This window comes from Mesoplodon bidens (genome assembly GCF_964165515.1).
Source record: "Mesoplodon bidens genome assembly, chromosome: 7".
Classification (NCBI taxonomy): Eukaryota; Metazoa; Chordata; class Mammalia; order Artiodactyla; family Ziphiidae; genus Mesoplodon; species Mesoplodon bidens.
Window position 1 is genome coordinate 114,225,562 of NC_138164.1, and position 26,090 is coordinate 114,251,651.

Below are 26,090 nucleotides of genomic sequence, written 5' to 3' on the forward strand. Positions count from 1 at the left end.
CACGGGCCTCTCACTGTTGTGGCCTCTCTCGTTGCGGAGCACAGGCTCCATACGCACAGGCTCAGCAGCCATGGCTCACGGGCCCAGCCGCTCCGCGGCATGTGGGATCTTCCCGGACCGGGGCACGAACCCGTGTCCCCTGCATCGGCAGGCGGACTCTCAACCACTGCGCCACCAGGGAAGCCCCCATGAGAGATGTTGATCTGTGGTTTTCTTGGAATGTCTTTGTCTGGTTTAGGTATTAGGGTAATGCTGTCCTCATAGAAGGAACTGGGGAGTATTCTCTTTGCTTCTGTCCTCTGAAAGAGACTGTAGAAAATTGGTATAATTTCTTCCTTAAGTGTTGGCAGAACTCAGCAGTGAATCCATCTGGCCCTGGTGCTTTCTGTTTTGGAAGGTTATTAATTATTGATTTAATCTCTTTAATAGATACAGGCTTAATTCAGATTCTCTGTATCATGTTGTGTGAGTTTTGGCAGATTATGTCTTTCAAAGAATTGGTTCCTTCATCCAGGTTATCAAATTTAGGGGCACAGAGTTGTTTATAATATTCCTTTATTCTTCTTTTAACTTGCATGGGATCTGTAGTGATGTCCCCTCTTTCTTTTTTTTTTTTTTAATTTTTTAAATTAATTAATTTATTTTTGGCTGCATTGGGTCTTCGTTTCTGTGTGAAGGCTTTCTCTAGTTGTGGCGAGTGGGGGCCACTCTTCATCACGGCGCGCGGGCCTCTCACTGCTGCGGCCTCTCGCGTTACGGAGCACAGGCTGCGGATGCGCAGGCTCAGTAGTTGTGGCACACGGGCCCAGTTGCTCCGCGGCATGTGGGATTTTCCCAGACCAGGGCTCGAACCCGTGTCCCCTGCATCAGCAGGTGGACTCTCAAGCACTGTGCCACCAGGGAAGCCCCCTGATGTCCCCTCTTTCATTTCTGATATTAGTATTTGTGTCCTCTTTTTTTCTTGGTTAGCTTGGCTTATCAACTTTATTGATCTTTTCAAAGAACCAGCATTTGGTTTTGTTGATTTTCTCTATTAATTTCCTGGTTTCTGCTTTAATTTTTTTAAAAAAACATTTATTTATTTGTGTGGTTGTGCTGGGTCTTAGTTGCGGCAGGCAGTCTCCTTAGTTACAGTTCGAGGGCTCCTTGGTTGCAGCTCACTGGCTCCTTCGTTGCAGCACATGGGCTCCTTAGTTGTGCATGCAAACTTTTGGTTGCGACTCGCACGTGAGATCTAGTTCCCTGACCAGGGATCGAACACGGGCGCCCTGCATTGGGAGCGTGGAGTCTTAACCACTTGACCACCAGGGAAGTCCCTCTGCTTTAATTTTTTATTATATCCTTTCTTCTGCTTACTTTGAATTTTTTTTTAATTGGCAACAAGCTAACTTTATCTTTATTTTTATTATCACTATTTACTTGGCTGTGTTGGGTCTTCGTTGCTGCGCGCAGGCTTTCTCTAGTTGCGGCAAGTAGGGGCTACTCCTGGCTGTGGTGCATGGGCTTCTCACTGCGGTGGCTCCTCTTGTTGCGGAGCACTGCCTCTAGGTGCACAGGCTCAGTAGTTGTGGCTCGTGGGCCCTAGAGTGCGCGGGCTTCAGTATTTGTGGCACGTGGGCTCAGTAGTTGTGGCTCGCAGGCTCTAGAGTGCAGACTCAGTAGTTGTGGCACACGGGCTTAGTTGCTCCGCAGCATGTGGGATCTTCTTGGACCAGGGATCGAACCTGGTAGGACTTCCCTGGTGGCGCAGTGGTTAAGAATGCGCCTGCCAATGCAGGGGACACGGGTTCAAGCCCTGGTCTGGGAAGATCCCACATGCCATGGAGCAACTAAGCCCGTGCGCCACAACTATTGAGCCTGCGTGCCACAACTACTGAAGCCCACACGCCTAGAGCCCATGCCCCGCAACAAGAGAAGCCACCACAATGAGAAGCCCGCACACCGCAACAGAGTAACCCCCACTCACTGCAGCTAGAGAAAGCCTGCGTGTAGCAACAAAGACCCAAAGCAGCCAAAAATAAATCAATAAATAAATTTATAAAAAATTAAAAAAAATAAGTAAATGTAAGGTTCACTAATTTCTTTTTCGCCGCTCTTCTTTGTGTAGATCTGAGTTTCTGACGTATGTTATTTTTATTCTATCTTTTATTTTCTGCATTTTGAGAATGATATGCCAAGGTATATTTTTGGCATTTATCTTGCTTGGAGTTTTCTGCACTTCCTGGATTTGTGGTTTGGTGTCTGCCGTTAATTGGGGAAATTCTCAGTCATTGTTCCAAATATGTCTTCTGTTTCTTTCTCTCCTCTTCCAGGTATTCCTGTTGTGCATATGTTACACCTTTTGTAGTTGTCCCACAGTCCCTGGATACTCTGTTCTGGTTTTTTAAAAAAATATATTGTCTTACAGTTCTTTTTTTTTAAATATTTATTTACTTATTTATTTATGTATTTATTTTGGCTGCGCCGAGTCTTAGTCGTGACAAGTGAGATCTCTGTTCTGTTTTTCTTTGTCAGCCTCTGAGAACAAAGGCTTTTTGGTTTTCAGTTTTGGAGGCTGCTACTGAGATCTCCTCAAGCTCAGAGACTCCTCCCTCAGTCATGTCCAGTCAGGCCCATCAGAGACGTTCTCCATTTCCATTTAGGCGCTTTCACCTCTAGCATCTCTATTTGGTCCTATCTTGGGATTTCCTTCTCTCTGCTTATGTTCCCTACCTGCTTTCGCGGGCTGCCTGCTTTGTCCACTAGGGCCCTTAGCATATCAGTCATGGTTGTTTTAAATCCCTGGTCTGATAATCCCAGGATCCCTGCCATGTCTGGTCCTGATGCTCTCTCTGTCTTTTCAGAAAAGTGGCGTTTCGGCTTTCGGTACGCCTTGTGATTTTTTTTCATGATAGTTAGTACGTGATGTACTGGGTAGAAGGAGCTGCCGTCAGTAGTCGTGTGGCGAGGTGTGGGGAGGATGCCCTCTGTGGTCCTGTGATGGGTCTCAGTCCTTCAGTGGCCTGTGCCCGTGGACTGTGAACATTACAGGTGTTTCTCGGTTTTTCCTCCCCTCCCCCTTAGATGGGACAGGACGTGTGGAGGGGCCTGGAGGTGGACGTTTTCCTCCCCCAGGTCAGTGAGGCTCTGCTGGAACCCCAGCAGCTTAGGTTCTGGTTAGCTGGTTCCTCCTGAGGGCAGCCTTGTTAGGAGCAGAATGCTTTGTCATATTTCAGAGCAGTTCCTTTTCCTCTCCCCCGGCCGGAAGCATGAGGGGATTTTTCTCCAATATTTACTGTGAGTAACCGTCAGGGCTCCTAGAGGTAAATCTCACAAATTTGTGGGGCCCCAAAGGCTGGGTCGCCCTGGAGTTTTGATCTCGAACTCGTCCACACTGAGCCTCCAGCGGGTGGTCAGTTTCTTTTTTTTTTTCTTTTTTTTTTTTTTTTTGCGCTGCGCGGGCCTCTCGCTGTTGTGGCCTCTCCCGTTGCGGAGCACAGGCTCCGGACGCGCAGGCTCAGCGGCCACGGCTCACGGGCCCAGCCGCTCTGCGGCACGTGGGATCTTCCCGGACCGGGGCACGAACCCGCGTCCCCTGCATCGGCAGGCAGACTCGCAACCACTGCGCCACCAGGGAAGCCCCGGGTGGTCAGTTTCAATTCTGGCCTCCCTGCCCGTCACTGGGTCCCAGGCACTTTCTGCCCCGGTAAGTGGCAGTTCTCTGTACCTGCCCGTCTCTCTCCAGTTCTCGGGGCGGCAGTTTGCCCTGGGCCTCTTTCCCTTACAGATCTAAGAGGAGTAGTTGCACAGCCTTTCACTCATTGTCGGGACAGAGTGGCAGCTTAGGAGTTCAGCTCATTTTCTGGTTTAAGCATTTGAGGCCATAAATTTTCCTCTAAGTATCATTTTTGCTACTTCCACGTATTTTGACATTACCTGCTTCTGAATGGTTTTTTATTTCCATTTTGATTTCTTGTTTTGAAACCCAAGAATCATCTAGAAGTTTGTTTGATTGGAATCTCATTCTTCTGCTTGGTCATGATCTGTGTCATCCCGAGGGCAGGGGTGGGCTTTCTGCCCCTCCGCTTGGGGCAGGCCCTGCCCCTGGGCACCAGCCTGGTCCTGGGAGGTTGCCCCTGCCGCCCCCCAGCGCAGCAGCACGTGAGCGGCTCTGTCCTGTCTGGGAGCTGCCACAGGAGTGCCCTTGCCACCACTTCCACGCCCAGGTTCCCTGCGCCCTCTCCCTCCACCCTTTGGTCTTTGCCTCCAGCCCTGCCAGGGGACCGCGAACCGCCTGCCTGTGCCCACGTCTCTGTCGGCTCCGGTTAATGAGCAGAAACACTAGCTGCCTCCAGGGCAGGGCTCCAGGTCCCCCGGGCCTTCGGGGCTCGGGCTGCAGCCCTCACGCTGTCATTGCACGTCTCAGGTGGACGTTTCTACGCGTGGCGTGAGCGCTGCGGTGACAGGACACGACTCGTACCCATGCTGCACCATTGTGGTCGTGACACGGGGCCCTTGGTCGATGGCACGTGGCCGGCAGGGCGGCGTGGCCTTGGAGACTTCCCAACGGGACCGTGGCTCCGCCTCCCGTTGTGACCCTCCCCTCGAGCACTCAAGTGTCCAGGCTGTGGGTGACCACACCACGTGCCCTCCCACCGTGCCCCAGGCAGCCCCACTGCACTGCTGGGCCTCCCCGAGCCCACCCTGACCCTCCGGCGACATGGTCAGAGCTCTGAACACTCCGGCCTCTTAACCGCCAGGCCATCCATGGGAGCACCGTGGTCTCCTGGGTCTGGGTCCGCGTCTGTGCATCCGAGGCCTTGACTGACACAGATTGACTGCACCAGCTGTGAGCCCGTGAAACTTGCACGTGTGTGCGGATATTCTATTTCTTTTTCCTTCAGGTGTTGTTGGAAGAAGCAAAGGATCTGCTTTCCGACTGGCTGGATTCCATGCATGGCAGTGAAGTGAGCGACAACTCTATTTTCTCCAAACTGCCCAAGTTCTGGGAAGCGGAGTTCCACAAAGACATGGAAGCCCTGAACGTAAGTGTCGCCAACTGTCTTGACCTTGCTGTCTTGGGCTGAGGATCCCCCATGACCAAAAGGCCTTGTGGGATCCAGACCATTTCATTTTGCAAGTAAATTCGGTTAAAGATGAGACAGGGTGGGGGGGGGGGTTTCTGGGCGCCAGCAGCGCTGCTGCTCTTCTTGAACCAGGACTGTCATCGTCCCCAGGTCCTCCCTCCAGATGTCCTAACCCGCGTTAGTGAGTATGTGCCGGAGATCGTGGACTTCGTCCAGAAGATCGTGGACAACGGTTACGGGTGAGCTTGAGGCCCTGCTCAGGGCTGCGCAGCATTCCAGGAAGGTTTTCCAGGGAGAGCGGCTCTCCTCCGGCTCCAGACCCGGATCAGGGAAGCGCACGGTTTTGCTGCTCAGGGTGGTGGTGCCCTGGGGCTCCCGTTACAAAGCACCACGCGGCGGGCAGCTCAAGCCACAGAAGTGTCAGCGCACAGCTCCAGGGGTCCCTGTGTGTGTGCACACGTGCCGCTTGTCCCTCCCTTGTGTCCCCATCTCTTCTTATAAGGACACTGGTCGTACTGGATTAGGACCCCACACTAATGGCCTCATTTTAACTTGATTCCCTCTGTAAAGACCCTCTTTCCAAATACAGTCAGACTGCGAGGTGCTGGGGGTCGGGACTCCAGCATGTGGCTTTGGAGGACACGGTTGAGCCGTAACCTCACCTGATCGGCGGCCGCTTTCCTCTGTGCCACTGGGTTCTCAGCTTCCCAGTTGCTCTGTAAGAGAACCCTCTGGGTTTTCCTTGGTAGTGGCGGCCGTTCAAACAACTATTTAGCTGTACGGAGGCCATGTCTTTGTTCCAGGCAGGAAGGGGAAGCAAGAGGGTGGTGCTGGCTACACCCAGCCTGTCCCCGAAGCCCCCGGCAGATTTGGTCATACAGCTTGGGGCCTAGTCCAGGACCTGGGGCCACCCCGCCCAAGGGGCTGGCCAGCACCTCTGCCCGGGCCCGTGGCCTGCCCTGGGGACCACAGTGAGAGATGCTGTAGGTACCACCTGGCCCCTGGTCCACTGGGGAGCTCCCAGTTAAGGCCACGCGTCACCAGGTCCCCAAAGCAGCACACTGTTGCCCTTGGGCACCTCCAAGTCTTTGGAGATGCAGGCCACATGGTGTGGGCACTCAGAGTCTTTCCTCGTGTCGGGTCCCAAGGCAGGTGGGCTTTATCCTTGCCGGGCCGGGATTTGGCCCCAGGTTACCGTCCTCACCATCTGCCTGCGTGGAATGCTTTTCATGTCTCTGAGTCAGCGTTTTCAGAAACAGGCAGCAAGTGGACGTGTGGACGGGGTCCAGGCGTCTGTGTGCTGATGCCAGGCCCCCACCCAGGAGAGCTGCCACCCGCCTCACGCGAGGTGAGGCGGGCGGGGGCCTTGGAGCAGCAGGAAGCGCCCGGCACAGGGACTAGGCCGTGGGTTCTAGTGAAGGACAGCAGCTCCTTGCACCCCCTCCGCCCCCGGAACGTCACACGGTCGCCGCAGGGCAACTCCAGACTGCCCAGCTGAGCGACATGGGCAGGGCCACGGCGAGAGGAGACAGGGCATCCCGGCCTGGAGTAATCCCCACGCTCCCAGGAGTCAGGGCCTGGCGGGCCGGGCAGGTGGTGGCGTGTAGACAGAGGCAAGGGCGGCACTCGGGGTGGTGACACCCAGGTTAGGGGCAGGGCGGAGGGACAGGCTGTCGGGGAGTGTGGAGTCCCTGTCCCGGCCCCTCTCAGCCCACACAGCAGCTCTGTTTGAACAGCCTCCTGGCCGCCCTGCAGCGTGGCCAAACCAGGGGAGGCTCGCGGCTGGAGCAGATGCCCCGACGGCCTGCGGGTGTCCAGGCCGGCCCGTGAGCACCTCGTCACACCTCCCCCAATGGCTTTGCTTTCCAGCTACGTTTCAAACGGGTCCGTCTACTTCGACACGGTGAAGTTTGCCAACAGTGAGGGACACTGCTACGGGAAGCTGGTGCCCGAGGCCGTCGGGGATCAGAAAGCCCTGCAGGAGGGGGAAGGTAAACGGACCGGCTCGAAGTCAGAGCCAAGTGGAGCCGCGGCCTCACCCCACACGATCGGGGTCACCTAGGTTCACGGGGACCGTGGTTTTTTACCTAAAGGGATTTTAGGAGCTCTGTACACTAAGCCTCTGAAATGTATTATCACGTAAGAAACAGAAGAGTAAGTGGCTGCAGTGCCATCCTGAGAAGCGTACAGACCTCGGGGCCTCAGCCATGAGGTTGGACTTTGCTGATCTCTCAGCACCCAGAGCACCCAAGGGTCGGGTGGGCTGTGCTGGACACCCAGGCGGGTGTGTGGAGAGGAATCAGACGGTGCCGAACGAGGGCACACATACCCACACGGGGCAGCGGGGAGCGTGTGGAGGGAAAACCCCAGGGTGCTCTGGTCGAAGGCGTGCAGCACACCCAGAAAGGGAGTAGACACAAGATGGTTTACTTACCAATCCCACGAGTAGGGCCGGAGGTGGGCACTGGGCGGGGAAGGGCCGTCCCCCATCCCAGGGCAGGAGCGAGCAGCTGTTACTTGTAAGGCGGCTGTGGGAAAAGTTAGGCGGGAACTGAAACCCGGTCCCTATCCAGAAGTCCAGACTGTGGGTGTGGGCAGGGCTGTCCTGCCGTGAGAAGCTCGGGCGGCAGCTCAGAGCGGCTGTGTTCTCAGCGCAGCGAGTGTGACCATGTATAACGACAGCCCCAGGCCCATCTTGATCCAAACATTTTAAACAGAGACACAGTGCCTTTTCTGGACCAGGCGGGATTCTACTTGTCCTTCATAAGTGTTTACGTTCACCTCCTCAGTGAATCGGGGGGAGCAGTGCAGGGGCTGCTCTCACACTGCCGGACACATGCTGTTTATCCACCAGCGTTTCTGGGAGGCACTTTGGCCATAAAAATGTTCATCTTTTTTTAACCACGGGTACAGTTTTCGCATTTTATCGTCCTTACATTTATTTATTTATATAAGAGAAAGGATTTTCTTTTTTCTTTGACTGTGTTGGGTCTTTGTTGCTGTGCGTGGGCTTTCTCTAGTTGCAGCAAGCGGGCACTATTTTTTGTTGCGGTGTGGTGGCTTCTCTTGTTGTGGAGCACGGGCTCTAGGCACGTGGGCTTCAGTGGTTGTGGCGTGCGGGCTCAGTAGTTGTGGTGCACGGGCTTAGTTGCTCTGTGGCATGTGGGATCTTCCTGGACCAGGGCTTGAACCCGTGTCCCCTGCATTGGCAGGCGGATTCTTAACCACTGCACCACCAGCGAAGTCCCTGTCCTTATTTAAATTTCACCATTAGGTATACTTAGAGCGTAAGTATATACCAGCCTTACGTCCAGATTTTCAAAATGTGAGGATAAATGGACAGGTAGCTGTAAAGATGTGATGTATTCGACGTTGTAGATGATATTAAACAATTAGAGTGTCTAGTGGGTGGTAAACTTCTGTCTGTATGCCCTTTCACGGTCAGCGGCCAGGCAGACTTGTGAATTTCCGGGCTGCGGTTGGAGGAGACACTGTCCAGGACTGAACTGAAGTCCTGGATCGCTGACAGAGTCTCCCCAGACTTCAGGCCTTAGACAGACTCAAGAGTCTTTGTCAGGACACAAAGGCAGCCTCACCGTGCAGGTTACAGTGCCGTCAACGTATGACTGTACGATGTTCATACGTTTTGATCAAGTATCTTTACCTCAAGGGCTCTGTTCTAAAGAGATATCAGAACCTAAAATAGGGCGACACAGAAGCATGGAGGAAAGACAGACCGAGTTAGTTTAACAGCGTGACCATCCGACCCACCGGCGTTTCAGACTCACGGCCACTGAGCAGGGCCAGGCATCGGAGGCAGACCACTCAGATCATGGGGCTCACGGTGGGAGAGCCATGTCAGGGGACCAGAAATGACACCAAGAGGGGAAGCAGAGGGATCGTGTGGTTTATCTCTCTTCCCTAAAAAATCAGGAGCAGATAGCAAGTGTTACCAGGTAGTGACATTTGTGTGACATGCAGAGTGGGGGAAGGGTGTGTGAGACACAGCAGATCCTCTGTTACAGAATTTTTCAAAGTTAATCTTTAAAGTTGGATACATTCGTGAGCAACTATGTTCATTATAAAGAAAAGTTTAAAACCTCAAGGTACAGTTATCTGTCCGGTAAAGGGCGGGTAAAAGAGAAGGTCCCGGCGCCAGGTCAGAGTACGTTTTTGAATAACTGCCTTCGCCGACGCCGTGGTTAAAATGCGCACGGTGAGAAAATAGATACAAGACCAGGGTGGCGCTTGTCCTGTTTGTTGGATGTGTCTTCTGTTCTTCTTACATGGATTAAAAACCCCACAAACCCACAAATCAAGACGCCAGCATGTTAATAGTAGTTATCCCTGCGTTTCCAACTGTGGCACCTTTTCCTGGTTCTTTGTCGTGTTTTCCAAGTATTCTGCATTTAGTGCCTGTTTCACCGTCCCAGTCTTTGTGTTCAGCGGTGCCTCCGTCTGCACTGTGTCCCTCCCAAAGTGGCCTTTTTCCAGTCATCCTGCGTTTGCAGCCTGGACAGGAGAATGAGAGTCATTCCTGTTCTGGAGTTTTCCAGCAGGCGCCCTGGTGAGGCCCTTTAGGGCCTGAGTGCCGGGCAGAGGCCCCATCACCCAGCAAGCAGCCCCCCCTGCCTCCCCCCTCGGGGATGCTCTGCCTGCAGGCTGGGCTGACCAGTGGGTGTTCATTTTCAGGCGGCTGATGTGTCCACGGCCCCAGCACGTGGTCTGTGGAGGTCTCCCGTGGGGCCGTCCGTGGATTCCCTTTCTGGCTGGCTTCATCTGTGTTCACGGGGGTGTGGGGAGGGAGAGGGGGAGGATTCTCCAAAAAAACTGAACTTGGCCCAGGGAGCAGTGCTCCCTTTCGCTCTTGGGTTCAGACTGGTCCATAGCCTCCTTCCCGCAACTGCCCTGTATGGACACGGGAGGATGAGCGAGTGTCCTGACTTGCCACCTCCAGGCTGGGGAGGCCACACACAGCAGCCTGGTCGCCCTTATGCCCCCCAGAACCACAGCCAAGAGGCCCGCCGGGTGTTAGTACAAGATCCCGCCTGCACGAGCCCGGGTCCCGAGGCAGGCCCATGAGAACAGCGCCTCACACTCTGGGCCAGGCGCTGTCATTGTCCTAGACGAGGGGCCGAGGTGGGGCGGCAGTGGAGGCGGGGGGTGCAGGTCCAGGTCTGGGGGTCGTCGCCCTTGGACGCCGACTCGTGAGGCCGTGGCTTCTGAGCTTGCAGTTAGGGCTTCGTAACCAGACCCTGGGCAACTCCAAAATCTGGTCACAGTCAACTTGAAGGAATGCTTGACCAAGTGAACAAGTACCTGAATCGTCCCTGGACCGAGACAATTCCATCCACCGAGTACCCGCCTCCCCCGTGTCCGCAGGCGACCTGAGCGTCTCGGCCGAGCGCCTGAGTGAGAAGCGGTCCCCCAGCGACTTTGCCCTCTGGAAGGCCTCCAAGCCCGGGGAGCCATCCTGGCCGTGCCCCTGGGGAAAGGTGAGCACCTGGGATGGGGCGCCTGGGCCTGGGCCCGTCACCTCCCTCCCTTCCTGGGACTTGCGTCTTCCGCTGCATGGCTGGGGTGGGGGCACTGGACCGCCTCGGAGGCCCCTCCGTCCTGACAGTCTCTGACCCGGGATACTAGGGGACAGATCCACCCTCTGACATCCCCTGTGACAACAGTCCTGGTGGCCCAGGGCTGCGGGAAGGGGTGTCGGGAGCGGGGGATTCCTCGGCCTTCGCGAAGCTTGTTGTGACCTTTACAGCCTGGGGCCCCATTCGTCTTTTCGTGTGTGGGACTTGACCCTCGTTCCCATAGAGCTCAGGGGTTCTGAGGGTCGTGGACAGGGGAGCAAGTCCTGGCCCGTCACAGGGGGCGGTCAGGGCGCTCACCACGTTTGGGTCCCTAGGGGCGTCCAGGGTGGCACATCGAGTGCTCGGCCATGGCGGGCACCCTCCTCGGAGCCTCAATGGACCTTCATGGAGGGGGCTTCGACCTCCGCTTCCCCCACCACGACAACGAGCTGGCCCAGTCGGAGGTAGGGGCCGAGGTCACCGTCCTGGGCATGCGGCGGCGGGGGGCGGCGCGGGGCTCCCCAGCAGAGCCTGGCCTCCACGGCAGGGGCTCTGAACCGCATTATTCAGTCTGGCTCGCGTGTGAGCGGCCCGGCCCTTGGCAGCGCAGGCCTGGATTCGCACCTGGCGGCACTGCTTCAGCATGTCAGGTGCCCAGAAAGCGGCCGGCGCCCTCTGTCCAGCCCGCAGCGGTGCCCCCGACCCCCACACCTGCCCTGTCCGCTCAGGCCTACTTTGAGAACGACTGCTGGGTCAGGTACTTCCTGCACACGGGCCACCTGACCATCGCCGGCTGCAAGATGTCCAAGTCGCTCAAGAACTTCGTCACCATTAAAGACGCGCTGAAGAAGCACTCAGGTAAAGAGGCCTGGACGCTTTTGTTGTCGGAGGTGCGGGGACGGAGCCGCTCGGGAGGTAAGGAGCCCCGCGCCTCTCTCCCCAGCCCGGCAGCTGCGCCTGGCCTTCCTCATGCACTCGTGGAAGGACGCGCTGGACTACTCGGCCAACACCATGGAGTCGGCGCTGCAGTACGAGAAGCTCCTGAACGTGGGTCCCGCCCCCCCGAGGCAGCTCTGGTCCAGCACAGGGGGAGGTGGTGCCCGTTCCCCGCGTCCCCCAGAAGGAACGGGACGCGGCCAAGGCCACTGAGCTCTGGGGGGAGGCCAGCTCCACACCACCTTCCCAAGACACCTCATGTCACGTGTGGCGCCTTTCATTCAGCCCCACCCGCTGGCTGCACCTCAGGGGCCCCGAAGGCTGAAACCGGAGCCACTTGTCTCACAGGAAAACCTTTCCCTTCCCTTCCTACACCTGTGTGACATTCAGATCGCACCTGCAGTGGAGGCACGTCAGTAGAACGGCTCTTTCCCAGGTTTCTCTGGGATGGAAAGGTCTGAATGTTCTTAAAAGGAATTTTCATATTTTAGGAGTTTTTCTTAAATGTGAAAGACCTCCTCCGAGCCCCCGTCGAGGTAGCCGGTCAGTTTGAGAAGTGGGAAGACAAGGAAACAGAGCTGAACGAGAGGTGAGGCGGCGCCTTCCCTCGGGGGCACACGAGCGGTCCCTGCGGCACGCCCGCCAGCGGGGAGGCCGGTGGCGCCGTCCCTCCCGTTCGTGCAGAGCCACACTCAGAACGGGCCGCCCCGGGAAGGTCGTCCGTCTGATGCCCCCCGCCTTCCTCTTCCGCTTCCCGTTCAGCTTTTATGACAAGAAGGCCGCGGTTCACGAGGCGCTCTGTGATAACGTCGACACGCGCACCGTCCTGGAGGAGATGCGGGCCCTAGTCGGCCAGTGCAACCACTACATGGCAGCGCGGAAGGCCGCGAGGAGGAGGCCCAACCGCACCCTGCTGGAGAGCATCGCCCGGTACCTCACGCACATGCTGAAGGTGAGCCCCCCTGCCGTGGTGCCAGCGCGGGCCCGCGGGTCATGGGAGCCGCGCTGTCCTCAGATCCTGCCGCGCCTGTGCCCGAGACAGCAAGCCCCCCGCCCCTGCCCACGCTCCGAGCAATTTCGCCTGTTTGCCTCAGCTTTTCCCCTCCTGTCTGGAGGTTTGAAAAGCACAAGGGCTTTTTCCCACAAGTGGCCCTAACATGTTGTTCACCACGCCCGCCTCATGCTGACAAGTCCTGGTTCCTCTGCAGGGGGCTCCGTGGTCCAGCGGCTCAGGCTGGGAAGGGGCCGGAGGGGCAGCAGGAGCTAGACCTCGTCCTGGGGCAGGTGCGGGGGCACCCAGGCCTGGGTTTCCATCTCTCCCCACCCGGCAAGACCGTCGGCACTTCTGCCCCCACCCCCACCCCACCGGCGCAGCGGCGTGTTTCGAGGACCGGTCCCTGCCTGCCATCTCTCAGGACCTCTTGTCCTGCATGCTTGTTTCTTCCCTAGATCTTCGGGGCCATAGAAGAGGAAAGCTCCCTGGGTTTCCCCGTCGGAGGACCTGGAACCAGCCTCAATGTGAGTAAAGCACACCTGGGCCCAGAGAAGCTCCCTGCTGGCCACCCCGCCAATTTGGTGTTCCCTCCTGGGGCATCTGAGACCAGCACTAGATCCCAGCCTGCCCTGGGCCCCTCCAGCCTGAGCCCCACGTGGCCGAGTCTCAGCCCGGCTGGGGAGTTGGGCACAGTCCGCCCCCGTCCTCACCACCACTGGGTTGTCTTTGTGAGCTCGGTCCCAGGAGACCAGGCTGCATGGGACGGTCCTCAGCCCCCAGACATCTGAGCCATGGCCACGGGCATCACCACGGCCATGGGCATCACTATGGCCGCAGGGCATCAGGAGTCCCGTGCCCGTGTTTACCGGCACGCGTGCACCGGTAGGCAGACAACACGTGGAACCGTCTGTCCGTGGGTCCGTGCAAGTGAGAAAATTCGCTGGTGGTTGTCGGTGTCTCCTTCGTACTTGGCATCCGGGCAGACACACGGTTTCTGCTGCGGGAGGAACATCACGTAGGACAGGCACACACTCAGGTTCATCTGAGACTCACTCGCCCTCCTCCCCTGGTCAGGAACGCTCTTTAAGTATTTCGTTAGAAGACACATGTAAATGCTTACACGTAATGGGTCAAGTCCAAAGTAAAAAGGCAAAACCTTTTAAAAGTCCTGTTACCCAGTGAGGGACGGTGTGAGGCACCCTCTCCTGCAGACGGAGTTTAGGGGTATTCCCCAGGAGCCGGCTTCCACCCCAGAAAACAGAACGCCAGGCGCTGTCCCCAGGCCCCTTGTCAGCCTTGGAAGTGGCTGTTGCTGTGGTACTTGGTACTTTTAAGGAAGGAAACCCACGCGGTTGCTTTGTTTGCTCGTGTAAGCAGTACTAGACGTGTATTTTCTTTAAGGAGAAACACACACACACTAGAAACACCTCGGTTAAAGGAAGTCTGCCTTTGAGCTTTAAAAAAATGCGTCCAACATCGGATGCCTGGTGTTTCTGGCCCCCGAGCCGCCTTCGCACGCCTTTTGAAGACAGCTGCCTGGAATAAGTGGCCCCAAGAAGCGTGGTGGGTGCCGGCTGGGCCGAAGGATGGGCCCGAGGTCACGCCTTTCAGAGTTCACAGATTTACTTCCAGACCTGCATTGTTTTAGGAGCAGGTCTTGAACCACCTAGCACTGAGCGGTCTACAGCACGTGCTCGGGTAGTGTAGTCAGCTGGGCCGCTGGGGGTGCCGGCCTGAGACCCTCCTCCAGGCCGACCTCAGGCACGCTGGCCAGCTCCCCGCAGCGAGGCTCCCCTGCGGCCGTGTGCGTGTGCGGGCGGGTAGGCGTGTCCTCAGCCCACGCGTGCAAGATTGGGCCTGAAGTGGCTTAGGCCGCGCTGAGGGCTTGGCCTCACCGGCCTTTGCATTTAATCGTTGGGATTTTGGTCACTGAGCTGCCGAATGACTTAATTAAGAGGCACAGAGACCTTGCTCAAAAGTCTAGTGGAAAAATATGGTAGATGTAACAAAAAAGGTTTTCCATAAAATTGTTATTTCTCTGGTTTGGATTCGCCCTCTTGGGTTTTCCTTTTCCAGTGGGCTTTGTGTCCCATGGCGGCCTCTGCGTCACCACGGGTGGTTCAGTGTTGCGCAGACGTGAGGGGGTGTGTGGACAGCAGACAGTTGATGGTACACAGGCGTGTGTGTGGCCTCAGGTCGGACCCAAGCACGCCGGGCTCCGTGGTGCCGGCCCCAGGGGAAGGGAGGCCCCAGCCCAAGAGGAATGGCCTCAGCCTCAGAAAACCATCCCTCCTGGGAACGCCCAGTGTCGCCTTAGGGACGGGCTTTTAACAGCTTTTAACAGCCTTGTGTCTGCCTGAGACAAAGGGGCTCCTGTGAGCCACTGGGCGGGGCTGCCCACAGGACTCAGTTCGCTGGGGGGAAGGGGACCCTCTTACTGTGCTATCCGTGCCGCCACGCGGGGCGCCCCTGTGTCCATGAGCCGACCGTCGGGGATGGGCACGCGCACCCTGGATGTGGGTCACAGCGGGGCGTCCGCCACACGTCCCTTGACAGCCCTGCCCTGCGGCGCATGTACTGGGCCCTGTCCTTCATAAACACGAGGGCGGCTGGTCTCTCAGTGACCCAAAGTATTCTCTCCGCAGCTCGAGCCCACAGTCATGCCGTACCTTCAGGTGTTGTCGGAGTTCCGGGAAGGAGTGCGAAGGGTCGCCCGTGAGCACAGAGGTGAGGCCGTCACGCGCTCCATGGCCTGGGCACGCCTGGCCCGTCCTCTGCTGCAGGTTGTCCTGGGTGTTGCAGGTGACGAGCGGCGTCCCTGGCCTCTGATCACTGGATCCAGGGACCCCCCCCACCCAATCAAGTCATGGTGGCCATACACACGTCTAGACGCCAAGTGTCCCCACAGGGCAGCTGGGCGGAGCCTGGGGACACTGTGAGGGGCCAGCGTTTCCTCACCTCTTTTGTTTGTGGGGACTCAGTTCTGCTCTCTGGAGCGTCTGCAGGGTGAGGGCTGGAGGTATCCTCGTCCCTGCCCCGCAGAGGCTCCGTGGTGACTGCACAGCCCCTGCTGGGGACAGTTCTAGGTTCTGCTCGGGGCCTCGCCAGCGGCCCTGGGGACTTGGGATGATCTGGGATCAAACGTGTTGTCTTTGGGGCCAGTTTTGAGCAGTTGTTAAGCGGGCAGTGAGTGGCGTCAGGCAGGCAGTCTGCTTCTTACTGTGGTGGTCTAGACTCACAAGTGACCGCCACGGCTAAAACTGACCTTGCAAGGCGCCGGGCCTGGTCCAGCTGCTGTCCTCACACTGCTTCTTTAATCCTCGTGATTCGACAGAGGTGGGCAGTGAAGCCCCTGGAAGGTAGAGGCCTTGCCTGGGGTCACTTGGGGTTTGGGGCAGACCGCCACTGTCGTTTCCTGGTGTGCTGTGCCCCCGCCCCAGTCCCCTGTGTGATGAGAAGTCACATCTGGAGATCATCCGGGCAGGGCGTCCCAAGGGTGGAGCGGGCAGAGGCCAGACAGGTGGTCAGGGAGCCTCCAGAGGAGCTGCGCCTCAGGGGGGAGTGGGCAGGCCCCGGGACGGGGCGGGATCTGGCCATGGCCGGGGACGGCGCGGGAGCGGGCCGGGGCCTGTCCCAGGGCCGGCAGAGCAGGAGGGCTCTACCGACAGAGAAGAAAGAAGCGGTTTCTCCTTTAGTGCCCACAGTCCATTTGGCCAGAGAGCTCAGGCCCGGCCAGCAGGGATGTGGAATGTGGGTGTGTGACCAGGAGAGGCTTGGGAAATTGGGAAGAAGTTAGAAGGGCCGGGACAGGCACACAGTCAGACTGGGAGACCAGCGCGGGGGAAGGAGCCTCTCTGCCACTGGAGAGATGGTAGTCATTAGCTGTCATTGTTTTTTTATTGTGGTTAAATATACACAATGTAGGAGTTACCACCTCAACCATTTCTAAGTGTAAAGTTCAGTGGCCTTAAGTAATTCACATTGTTTTGAACCATCACCCCCATCCATCTCTAGAACTTTCCATCTTCCCAAAAAACTGTCCCCGTTAAACGTTCACTCCCCTCCCCTCCCCCAACCCCTCATCCCCACCGTCTACTTACTGTCTCTGTGGATGTGACTCCTCCAGGGACCGCATGTGAGTGGAATCAGACAGCATTTGTCCTTCTACGTCTCGCTTATTTCACTGAGCGTAATGTTCTCAGGGTTCATCCACGTTGTAGCCTGGGTCAGGAGTCCCTTCTTTTTTTAAAAAAAAATTTATTTATTTTATTTTTGGCTGCACTGGGTCTTTGTTGCTGCACAACAACAGCTTTCTCTAGTTGAGGCGAGTGGGGGCTACTCTTCGTTGCAGTGCGCAGGCTTCTCATTGCGGTGGCTTCTCTTGTTGCGGAGCACCGGCTCTAGGTGTGTGGGCTTCAGTAGTTGCAGCACGTGGGCTCAGTAGTTGTGGCTCTTGGGCTCTAGAGCGCAGGCTCAGTAGTTGTGGCACACGGGCTTAGTTGCTCTGCGGCATGTGGGATCTTCCCAGACCAGGGTTCGAACCCGTGTCCCCTGCATTGGCAGGTGGATTCTTAACCACTGCACCCTTCCAGGGAAGCCCCTCCCTTGCTTTTTAAGGCTGAGTAACATTCCATTGTGTGGATGGACCATATTTTGCTCATCCATTCATCTGTGCATGGATCCCGTCTCCTTTTGCAACATCTCCAAGCCTGCGCCCGACAAGGTCTCCCTGCTCACTGCCCATCTGTTTTCCACTCCTATGTCACAGCCCCGCCCCACAGTAACCAGCCCTGTTGGATGCAGGCTGCCCCGCCCTGAGCCTCGTGGCTCTGTGGACCGTACACACGGGGAAGGGTGCGGACCGCAGTTGCAGGGTACGGGGAGGTGCTGGCAGGGGCGTCCAGCAGACGGCCACACAGAGACACGCTCCTTCCCTTCTAGAGCCTGGAGTCAGAGCCCCTTGGCATCTGCAGGGCTGTGAGGTCCCCGGGGCTAGCACGCTTTGCCAGGTGCCCTGGGAAGGTCGCCCCCTTGACCCACGTCCAGGGAAACCTGTTTTCCTTTGCTGGGCTCCGTCGTGGTGGTGCAGCTGCTCCCTTCCAGAAGGGGCCCTGCCAGCCACCAGCCGCCCCGTCTCTGTGCACCCACCACTGGGAGCCGGTCCACCCAGATCCGCCCATCCCCACTGCTGTCCCAGTGCCTCTTCTCCACGGGGCAGCCTCTGCGCCTGTCTGGGCCCTGCACAAGGTTCCATCCCAGCCCCAGACTCAGTAGCCGCAACTTCAGACCCGGATTTGCACAGCATTGGGAAGACCCCAAAAGCCTTGGCTTCACTCCTGCTGGTATGGCAGGTGGGCGGGGTGGGGGACAGCATCTTCTGTCTCCATGTACGGGCTTCTCCCCCCACCCCACCCTGGAGGCAAGCTCTCCGTCTGTGCTCTTCTTCTAAGGTTGCATTAGCTGTTCTGAGACCTTTGTGCCATATGTTTAAGAGTTGTTTTATTGAATTCCTCGGAAGTATCCAACTGGGGTTTTCCCTTTAAATAAAAATAACTTATTGAAGTGAAATTCACGTAACGTGAACCTGGCCATTTTAAAGTGAACCATTCAGTGGCGCTTAGTGCCTTCCCAGTGTTGTGCAGCCACCATCTCCTTCTGGTCCCAGCATGTTTCCACCCTCCAAGGTCACGCCCCCTCCCCCAGCCCCTGGCAACCACCAACCTGTGTTCTGTCTCTGGATTGACCTGTTCTGGGCATTTCACATAAATGGAGTCACACAGTGTGTGACCTCTTTTCTCTGGCTTCTCAGCAGAATGTTTTCGAGGTTGTCCACACTGTAGCATGTGGCGGTGCTTCATTTTTTTTAGGGCAGAATAATCACCAGATACGTATACCGCTTCCATTTATCCATTCAGCCGTTGATGGGTGTTTGGACTGTTTGCACCTTTGGTGAACCTGCTGTGAACATGCATGTGTAAGCATCAGGTCGGGTCCCTGTTTTAGTTGTTTTGGGTACACACTTAGGAGAGGAATTGTGGGATCATCCGGTAATTCTGTGTTTAACTTTTTTAAGACCCACCAAAGTGTTTTGCTTGGTGGCTGAACCATTATGTATTCCCACCAGCGGTGCGCGAGGGTTCCAATTTCTCCACATCCTTGTCAGCCCCTTTTATTTTCTGTCTATTATTGTTAACAGCCGTCCTGGTGGGTGTGAAGGGGAATCTCATTGCGGCTTTGATTTGCATTTTCCCTGAAGAGTAGTGACAACGAGCCGCTTGGCTGTCTGAACCTTTCCTTTGGAGAGTTGTCTATTCAGCCCTTTGCTCGTTTTTGTTTTTTTTTTAATAATTTTTTAAATAAGTCTACTTATTTTTATTTATTTAATTTTGGCTGCATTTTCTGGGTATTTGTTGCTGCGCGCAGGCTTTCTCTAGTTGCGGCGAGCGGGGGCTACTCTTCGTTGTGGTGCACGGGCTTCTCATTGGGGTGGCTTCTCTTGTTGCGGAGCACGGGCTCTAGGTGTGTGGGCTTCAGTAGTTGTGGCACGCGGGCTTAGTTGCTCTGCGGCATGTGGGATCTTCCCGGACCAGGGCTCGAACCCATGTCCCCTGCATTGGCAGGCGGATTCCTAACCACTGCGCCATCAAGGAAGTCCCCCTTTGCTCATTTTTATTTGGGTCATTTGTCTTATTGAGCTGTAGGAGCTCTTTCTTTATTGTGGGCACTAGACCCTTTTCAGAAATGTAAGTTGGGAGAGGGTGGAGGAGAAAGCCAGCTCCTAAAGTAAGAAAAAGGTTTGGAAAGAAATCCTGGGGGCAAGTTTGAGCTCCGTGGACCAGAGCAGGTCTCAGATGGAGGTGAGGGTCGCTCTCTCAGCCTCGTGGAGGCCACCTAGAGGATGGCACCTGAGGGGCCCCAGGGAAGGCGGGGTTGGGCCTGAGGGTGTGGAGGGGAGTTGGTGGCAATGATGGCAGGGCCAGCCTGCTTCCCTGCCCGTTATGGTGAGCAGGCGTCCGTTGGGCACTTGCCTGGGCCGGTGCCCTGGGGTCCCCTCAGGGCTCTGGGGGGACTCGTCTGAGCGAGGGGCCCCGAGGGGCTGAATGAGGGGAGGGACCAAATATAAAGGGCCTCGTCCCACCAGCCCTGCTGCGGGGCTGGAACGGGGCTTTTCCTTGACTGGCATTGGGAAGCGGGAGACTGTGCGGCTGGCTGCACGTGTGGCCGGGGCTCGGGCATCCCTGAGATGTGTGGGTCACCGTCCATTCATTCATTCACCCGTGAGTGGACCTGTGGGGCAGCGGCACGGTGCTGCGCGAGCACACTGGGCTCTGGGGACACAGTGGAGACAGGACAGGTGAGTGAGTGACCACGTGGGCCGTGGTCAGTGCTGCGGGGAGGGACAGGGCAGGGCAGGAGGGGTCTGCTTTGCTGGCACCAGCAGGAGTTCCCACTGGCCCAGTTCTTAGCCCGAGGCTGAATCTGCTTCACCCTGAGGTCCGGGTCTCAGAGCTGGAATGTCTGGGTGAGCCTCTCCTGACGTCTGCACGAACGTGTTTGGTTGGGGTTGAGCCCATATGGGCTCTTCAAGCCCATATGGGCTCTTCAAGCACAAACGGGCTGGCCTCTCCCTGGTCTGGCTGGGCATCAGACACCCTGGGCGCCGTCCGTGGTGGCCGTTACAGGACTATCCCAGGCTCCCCCGAGCTCCTGGGCCTTCACCGGCCCTAAGCAGGTGGTGCAGAGGTTAGCACTGGCCAGGCTCGAAGGGCCTGTCCCGTCAGGCCCAGAGACCACGCCAGCCGTCTGCTCAGCTCTGCCCACCCTGGCTGCTTCGTGTGTGCTGTCTCTCCTGGAAGAGGCACTTCAAAGCCAGTGGGCTGGCCAGGCTCCCTGGGCCGCTGCCCGTTCAAGCCCAGCTCTGGGTGGCCACTTCCCTCGGCTGGGGCGAGGCTGGCCGGGAGCGCCACTGCCCAAGGCAGAGTGTTGCCGAGGTGGGGCGTGGGTCCCACCCCCAGGCCTTTGGCCCCTTCTGATCCCTTGCTGGGCTGGGGCCCTGGACGGTGGGACACAGCCGCCTCTCTCAGGATCGCCTTGCCAGGGCCGCGGGGGCTCGGCGTTCCCACGCGGCTTCCCGAGTGACCGGGGAGCTCATTTCTGTGCAGCAGAATCCTAGTACCCCTGGGCCTGCCGCCCGCAGGGCTTTGCCCAGTCCGTGCGCCTCTGCGGTCAGTGCCCGCCTCTGAGCAGGGCCCTGAGCCGGTGCACAGGCCACGGGTCCAGGGGCTGCTCTGGGCTCACCAGTGGCTGCGACGTCCGTGTCTCGGCTTCTCCTGTGTCTGTGGCCAGTGGAGCAGCCCAGCCCCTCCAGAGGCACAGGGGGGCGCTCTTCCGTGGGGCCCGGGCGTTTCCGGGCCCGGTGGACCAAACCGCTTCCTCTGTCCACAGTCCCCGAGGTCCTGCAGCTCAGCGATGCCTTGCGGGACGACGTCCTGCCTGAGCTGGGAGTGCGGTTTGAAGACCATGAAGGTGGGTTCTCTGGACGTGACACCCGGTCGGGGGAGGGACACAGGGTGGAGATTGCTTTTGAGAGGAAGAACCCCGGGATGGGTCTGAGGACGCTTCGTCTTTTACGTGGTGAACCCCCCGTGATGCGTGGTCCCAGGGGACCTGTAGTTGTACCTTCTTGGGCGTCACTGCCAGCACCTCCTCTCCTGCGGCCTGACTGCCCGGCGGCCCTGTTTCTGCGGGGCCACTGGCCGCCTTTTCTCATGGCCTGTCACTTGGGAGGCAGCCTGTGTCATGTGGATCGTCAGCAAGTTTCACAGCTTGTGTTTCGACTTGGTGGGAGTTTGGGCTGCACGAAAATTATTGGATTTTAAACACGCAGATGAGTGTCTTATTTTATGCCTCCTGGGTGCTCGGACTTGAGCAGCAAGGCCTCCCCACAGCACAATTAACATTTGACCTGTGCGAGCAGGAAGGAGGCCCCGGCTTCTCTCGGGGGTCCCGTGGGTGGGAGTGGTGTGGGCAGCGCTGGGCTCGGCCTCGTCTCACAGCTGTTGGCCTTTCAGGACTGCCCACTGTGGTCAAGTTGGTGGACAGAGATACCTTACTGAGAGAGAGAGAAGAGAAAAAAAGGGTGAGTAAAACTGCAGTGACCTGAGCTGGGTGTTTTATTTGTTTTTTGTTTTAAGTTCTTCTTCTTATTATTATTATTTTTTAATTGGCTGCATTTGGTCTTTGTTGCTGCGCGTGGGCTTTTCTCTAGTTGCGGCGAGCGGGGACTGCTCTTTGTTGCGATGCGCGGGCTTCTCATTGCGGTGGCTTCTCTTGTTGCAGAGCACGGGCTCTAGGCGCGTAGGCTTCAGTAGTTGTGGCTCATGGGCTGTAGAGCGCAGGCTCGTAGTTGTGGCTCATGGGCTCAGTAGTTGTGGCGCATGGGCTTAGTTGCTCTGCGGCATGTGGGATCTTCCCGGACCAGGGCTCGAACCCGTGTCCCCTGCATTGGCAGGCGAATTCTCAACCACTGTGCCACCAGGGAAGCCCCTGAGCTGGGTGTTTATTGAAAATGTAAATATCACTGGAGTTTATATACTTCACCTTTAGGAGTTAGCATTTATACTCTTATTAAATAGTGCCAGTGTTTATAAACGTCAGAAGGAGAGACTAGATAGGTAAGTACTTGGCAGTTTTCTAACAACAACAAGATCCAGCTCCTGGTGAAGGGCCCGGAGTGCAAGGGAACCCTTTTCACCTCTGCTAAACCGCGAAGCTGACACGTGTGGTCATAGCTCGCTCTCACCTGAAGTGGTGTCTCCCTGTCCTGGGGTTGAATGTGTCACAGTCACACCTCCACCCACCCCCGCCCCCAGCACAGTCCTTCTCATGCCTCAGATGTTACTACGCCTCCGTGAGCAGGGCTGAGCCGGGGGCTCCGTGAAGTGGGACAGTCCCTGCTCTCGGGGACCTCAGTGTCCCATAGAAAGAGAGAAGCAGGAACAGACGCAGTACGTGTCAGAACTGCTGGGCACAGCTCACTGGGTGCAGGGCCCGAGAGGCCTTAAGAAGAGACCCTGGGGAGAGGAGTTTGGGAGACTGGGAAGGGGCCTCGACAGGTGTCCACAAGGAGAACTGACGGGTGGGTGGCTGGTCAGGGAGAAGAGTGGCGAGGCTGGCCCTGGGCGCCAGGGACGCTGGAGTGGACGCCAGGAGGGGCCGAGCATGAGAATTAAGGAGCCCGGGTGCCAGGGAAGCTCTGGCTGGAGTCAGGCTGGTGCGAGGTTCCGGGAGCTGGGCTTTGACCCCCGTCCAGGCCCTTCTCGGCCCCTCCCCCCGCTTTCCATCCTGTTCGGTCACCCCCGCTGGTGTCACGTCCCCTGGGTCGGGTTCTCCCCATCCTTAGACACCGCAGTGTGTGGGCCGCCCCGGCCCTTCCCCGGAGGTGACGTGGGGCTCACTCCCGCTCTCCCCCCAGGCGGCCCGGGGCGTAAAGACAGGGCAGTGAACTCGGATCGGCCACCCCTGCCCATGTCTTCACTGGCCGCAAGGCCTTTGTGGGAGGGATTTGCCATACACCTTCCCTCCGGTAGCTCGAGTTTCCAGCCAAGGGAATCCCACCCCAACCCCCGTGTGTGGAGGCACCTGGGACCATGGCCTCATAGGCTGTCTTCTGCTCCCCCATTGGGATAAGCACCTGTGGTCTCTAAGTGGAAAAGCAAAAGCCCTTGGCACCTGTCGTCCCACCTCCCGAGCTCCGTGCCCGGTCCCTCTTCCTCCGTCCACCCTCTACCCCTCCTGCTCTGCTCAGGTTCTCCGGTGACAAGGCGCATCCTGGGGGGGCCCCGCCCTTGACCCCTGCTCTCTGGGACCCTCCCTTCGCTTCCCCCACTGCACTGCCCGCACTTCCCGCCTCTCTGGCGTCCCTCCACCCAGGTGACCTCACCCCATCCCAGGGCCCCTCTGCCACCTGTGTGCCTGTGACCCCCGAGTTCTCTCTGGCCCAGACTCCTGTGTCCAGCCACCTACCTGAGGGCTCCGCTTGGCCAGGAAGCACCTGAAACCCAAGACATCCAAGAGGGAACGTGTGACCTTCATTCCCCAAACCCGTTCCTCCTTCCTGTCCGGGCACACGCTGTCCACATGGTGGCCCGAGCCCAGACCTCCCGAGGCAGCCTCGGGCCCCTCCTCACGGGCACCTAGCCCAGCCCCCAGGCCCTCCCTCCCTCCCTGCCTCCTGCCCGGATGCTGCCGGCCTGGTGGGAAGTGGGCTCTGGCTCCCACCCGTCTCCTCCAGCCAGCCCCCCTCCCACCCTCCCCAGGTGCCCGGGCCCCTCAGGGTTGGCCCTCGCCGTGCTGTCCCTGGTCCCGCACCCGACCGCAGCCCCCCCGCTGCCGGGCAGGTCTGGTCCTTTCTTCATGTTGATTGTGCAGCAGGTGACCTCATGCGTGGTGTCCACTCACCGCCCTGCGTCGAGAGCAGGGCTGGGTCAGAGCCCATCTCACAGGGATGGGCGGGGGGACAGCAGGGGGCTTGTCCTGTCCCCCTCCCACCCAAGAGGGGCCTGGGAAGCTCCAGCTCACGAGGTGTTTGCTGTCCCCCAGGCTGAAGAAGAAAAGAGAAGGAAGAAAGAGGAGGCCGCCAGGAAGAGACAAGAGCAGGAAGTAACGTCTGCTTGGGGGAGGGCTCCTGGCGGAAACGCACTTTGACCCCATGCCCTGCCCCCTGTGCCTCCTTGGGGCCCAGCCGGGCACCCCGTCTGCCTCCATCCCCAGCGGTGCCCCCTCACCCCCTCACACAGTGCCCCAGGGAGGCCGGGAGCCCTGGGCAGGGACAGACGTGGCCGTGAGCTCCAGGACGGCTTCTGTGGCCTTGATCCTGCTGTGCTGCGTGCACGGCCGTCCCCCTGTTCCTGCAGAAAACACCTGGCTCCCTCCTTTCACTTCCCTCTGCCCAGCTGTCGCTCCCTGAACCTGGGGGCTGGGGTGGGAGCCGACACGGGGTCACGGGTGTGGGTCCCCACGCGGGCTTGGAGCAGCGACCCCACGTCTGTGTTCCAGGCGGCGAGGCTGGCCAAGATGAAGGTTCCGCCCAGCGAGATGTTCTTGTCAGAAAGCGACAAGTATTCCAAGTTCGATGAAAACGTAAGAAATCCTTTCTTTTCAGAACGTTGTTAGACCATTAAATTGGGATGACAGGGGTTTTCAAACTTGGCTGAGAAGATTCTCTGTCCAGGGTGCTGTTTGCAGGAAGGCGGGCTTATGTGGGGCTATTTCAGGTCCAGCACGTGCAGCCCAGTGCCCGGGGCCGCCCCTCCCTCACCGCGGCCCAGCGGCTCTGGTGCCAGGCGTCGTGGCCTGGGCCGGTTGATGGATTTGCAGGGACTCACCCCACAGACAATCCAGAAGGGCCATGGCACAGATGTGCCCATTGCTCCAGGGGCTCTTCAGCGTGGCTACTCATGGCCTCTTGGCCTCGAGACCCTCAGGCCTCCCTCACTGGTCTTGTACGTATTTGCGCGTATCAGAACCATGTCGACCCTGGTGGGGAACGGTGCCCCTCACCCCTCAGGCAGGGGGGCACCCCAGGATGATCGCTTCCCAGAGGCTAGGACAGGCACCTCGGAGCACTGCACTGGGTCCAGAGCGTGGTGGGGAGTGGATGCCGGGCAGGCGGACTGGCCTGGTCAGTGGGCGGTGACCGCCCGTGCTTTCGCCTTTCAGGGTCTGCCTACACACGACATGGAAGGCAAAGAGCTGAGCAAAGGGCAGGCCAAGAAGCTGAAGAAGCTCTTCGAGGCACAGGAAAAGCTGCACAAGGAATACCTGCAGCTGGTTCAGAACGGAAGCGTCCCGTGAAGGCGGGGCCGAGGCTCTACACCCCACCGGGAGCAGCAGCTCCCCCAGCCCCGGGGACTCTGCCCCCAGCTCCGGGCGTGTTTACAGTGCTCCTCGGGGCCTAAGTTAAGGATTCTATCCGGAGAGGTCTGGGCCACCTTCGGCTCTGAAACGTCAGTAATAAAATCTTGCAAACGCGAGGCCGGGCTCTGTCTGCCGTCACCCTGCATGGTCAGCGCTTGAGGGGGCCCGGCCGGGCTGCTTGGTCAGCGGGTCACGACACGGGAGCTCAGGCCACTGAGCGGCTTCAGCCGAGGACTGTCCCCCCCGCCCCCAACCCTGCCCCCGTGCAGATGGCTATCGGCTAATCTCTGCTGTGTAGGCACATTCGGAGGCATTTGAGTAGGAAAAAGACAGGCTCAAACTGGCAGAGCCCGCTGGCGCCGCTCACAAAGCCTGCTCGGCTGAGCGCCCGGGTCCTGCTGGGTCAGCTCGGCGGCCTGTCTCCACAGTGATTCCGCGGGCGGGCGGGCCGGCTCAGCACGGCTGGCGATGAGATGGGAGGAGGGGGGATCTCAGCAGCACAGGGCAGCGAAGTCCCCAGGTCCCAGCCAGGGGAGCGTGTCCTCACCACCCTGCTATCGCATTCGCATTCTTACTCCCGGGGCTGAGAATCCCCACCGGAGC

The 26,090-nt window shown here is 58.2% G+C and overlaps 2 protein-coding genes across 3 annotated transcripts in view; both read left to right on the forward strand.

The window, feature by feature from the left end:
- The window catches only part of CARS1 (cysteinyl-tRNA synthetase 1), a 47,710-nt gene extending 22,107 nt beyond the window's left edge, over window positions 1–25,603 (forward strand). For both annotated transcript variants that reach the window (XM_081241206.1, XM_081241207.1), the window contains 16 exons: window positions 4,884–5,024; window positions 5,217–5,305; window positions 6,936–7,057; window positions 10,449–10,561; window positions 10,975–11,103; window positions 11,368–11,497; window positions 11,583–11,686; window positions 12,067–12,164; window positions 12,338–12,527; window positions 13,025–13,093; window positions 15,215–15,296; window positions 21,015–21,095; window positions 21,641–21,708; window positions 24,171–24,230; window positions 24,627–24,710; window positions 25,290–25,603. In XM_081241206.1, the coding sequence (XP_081097332.1) occupies window positions 4,884–5,024; window positions 5,217–5,305; window positions 6,936–7,057; window positions 10,449–10,561; window positions 10,975–11,103; window positions 11,368–11,497; window positions 11,583–11,686; window positions 12,067–12,164; window positions 12,338–12,527; window positions 13,025–13,093; window positions 15,215–15,296; window positions 21,015–21,095; window positions 21,641–21,708; window positions 24,171–24,230; window positions 24,627–24,710; window positions 25,290–25,424 (1,695 nt within the window). In that variant the 3' untranslated portion in view covers window positions 25,425–25,603. The remainder of the gene's footprint in view (window positions 1–4,883; window positions 5,025–5,216; window positions 5,306–6,935; window positions 7,058–10,448; window positions 10,562–10,974; window positions 11,104–11,367; window positions 11,498–11,582; window positions 11,687–12,066; window positions 12,165–12,337; window positions 12,528–13,024; window positions 13,094–15,214; window positions 15,297–21,014; window positions 21,096–21,640; window positions 21,709–24,170; window positions 24,231–24,626; window positions 24,711–25,289) is intronic.
- The window catches only part of NAP1L4 (nucleosome assembly protein 1 like 4), a 112,336-nt gene that overhangs the window by 10,236 nt on the left and 76,010 nt on the right, over window positions 1–26,090 (forward strand). The window lies entirely within an intron of this gene.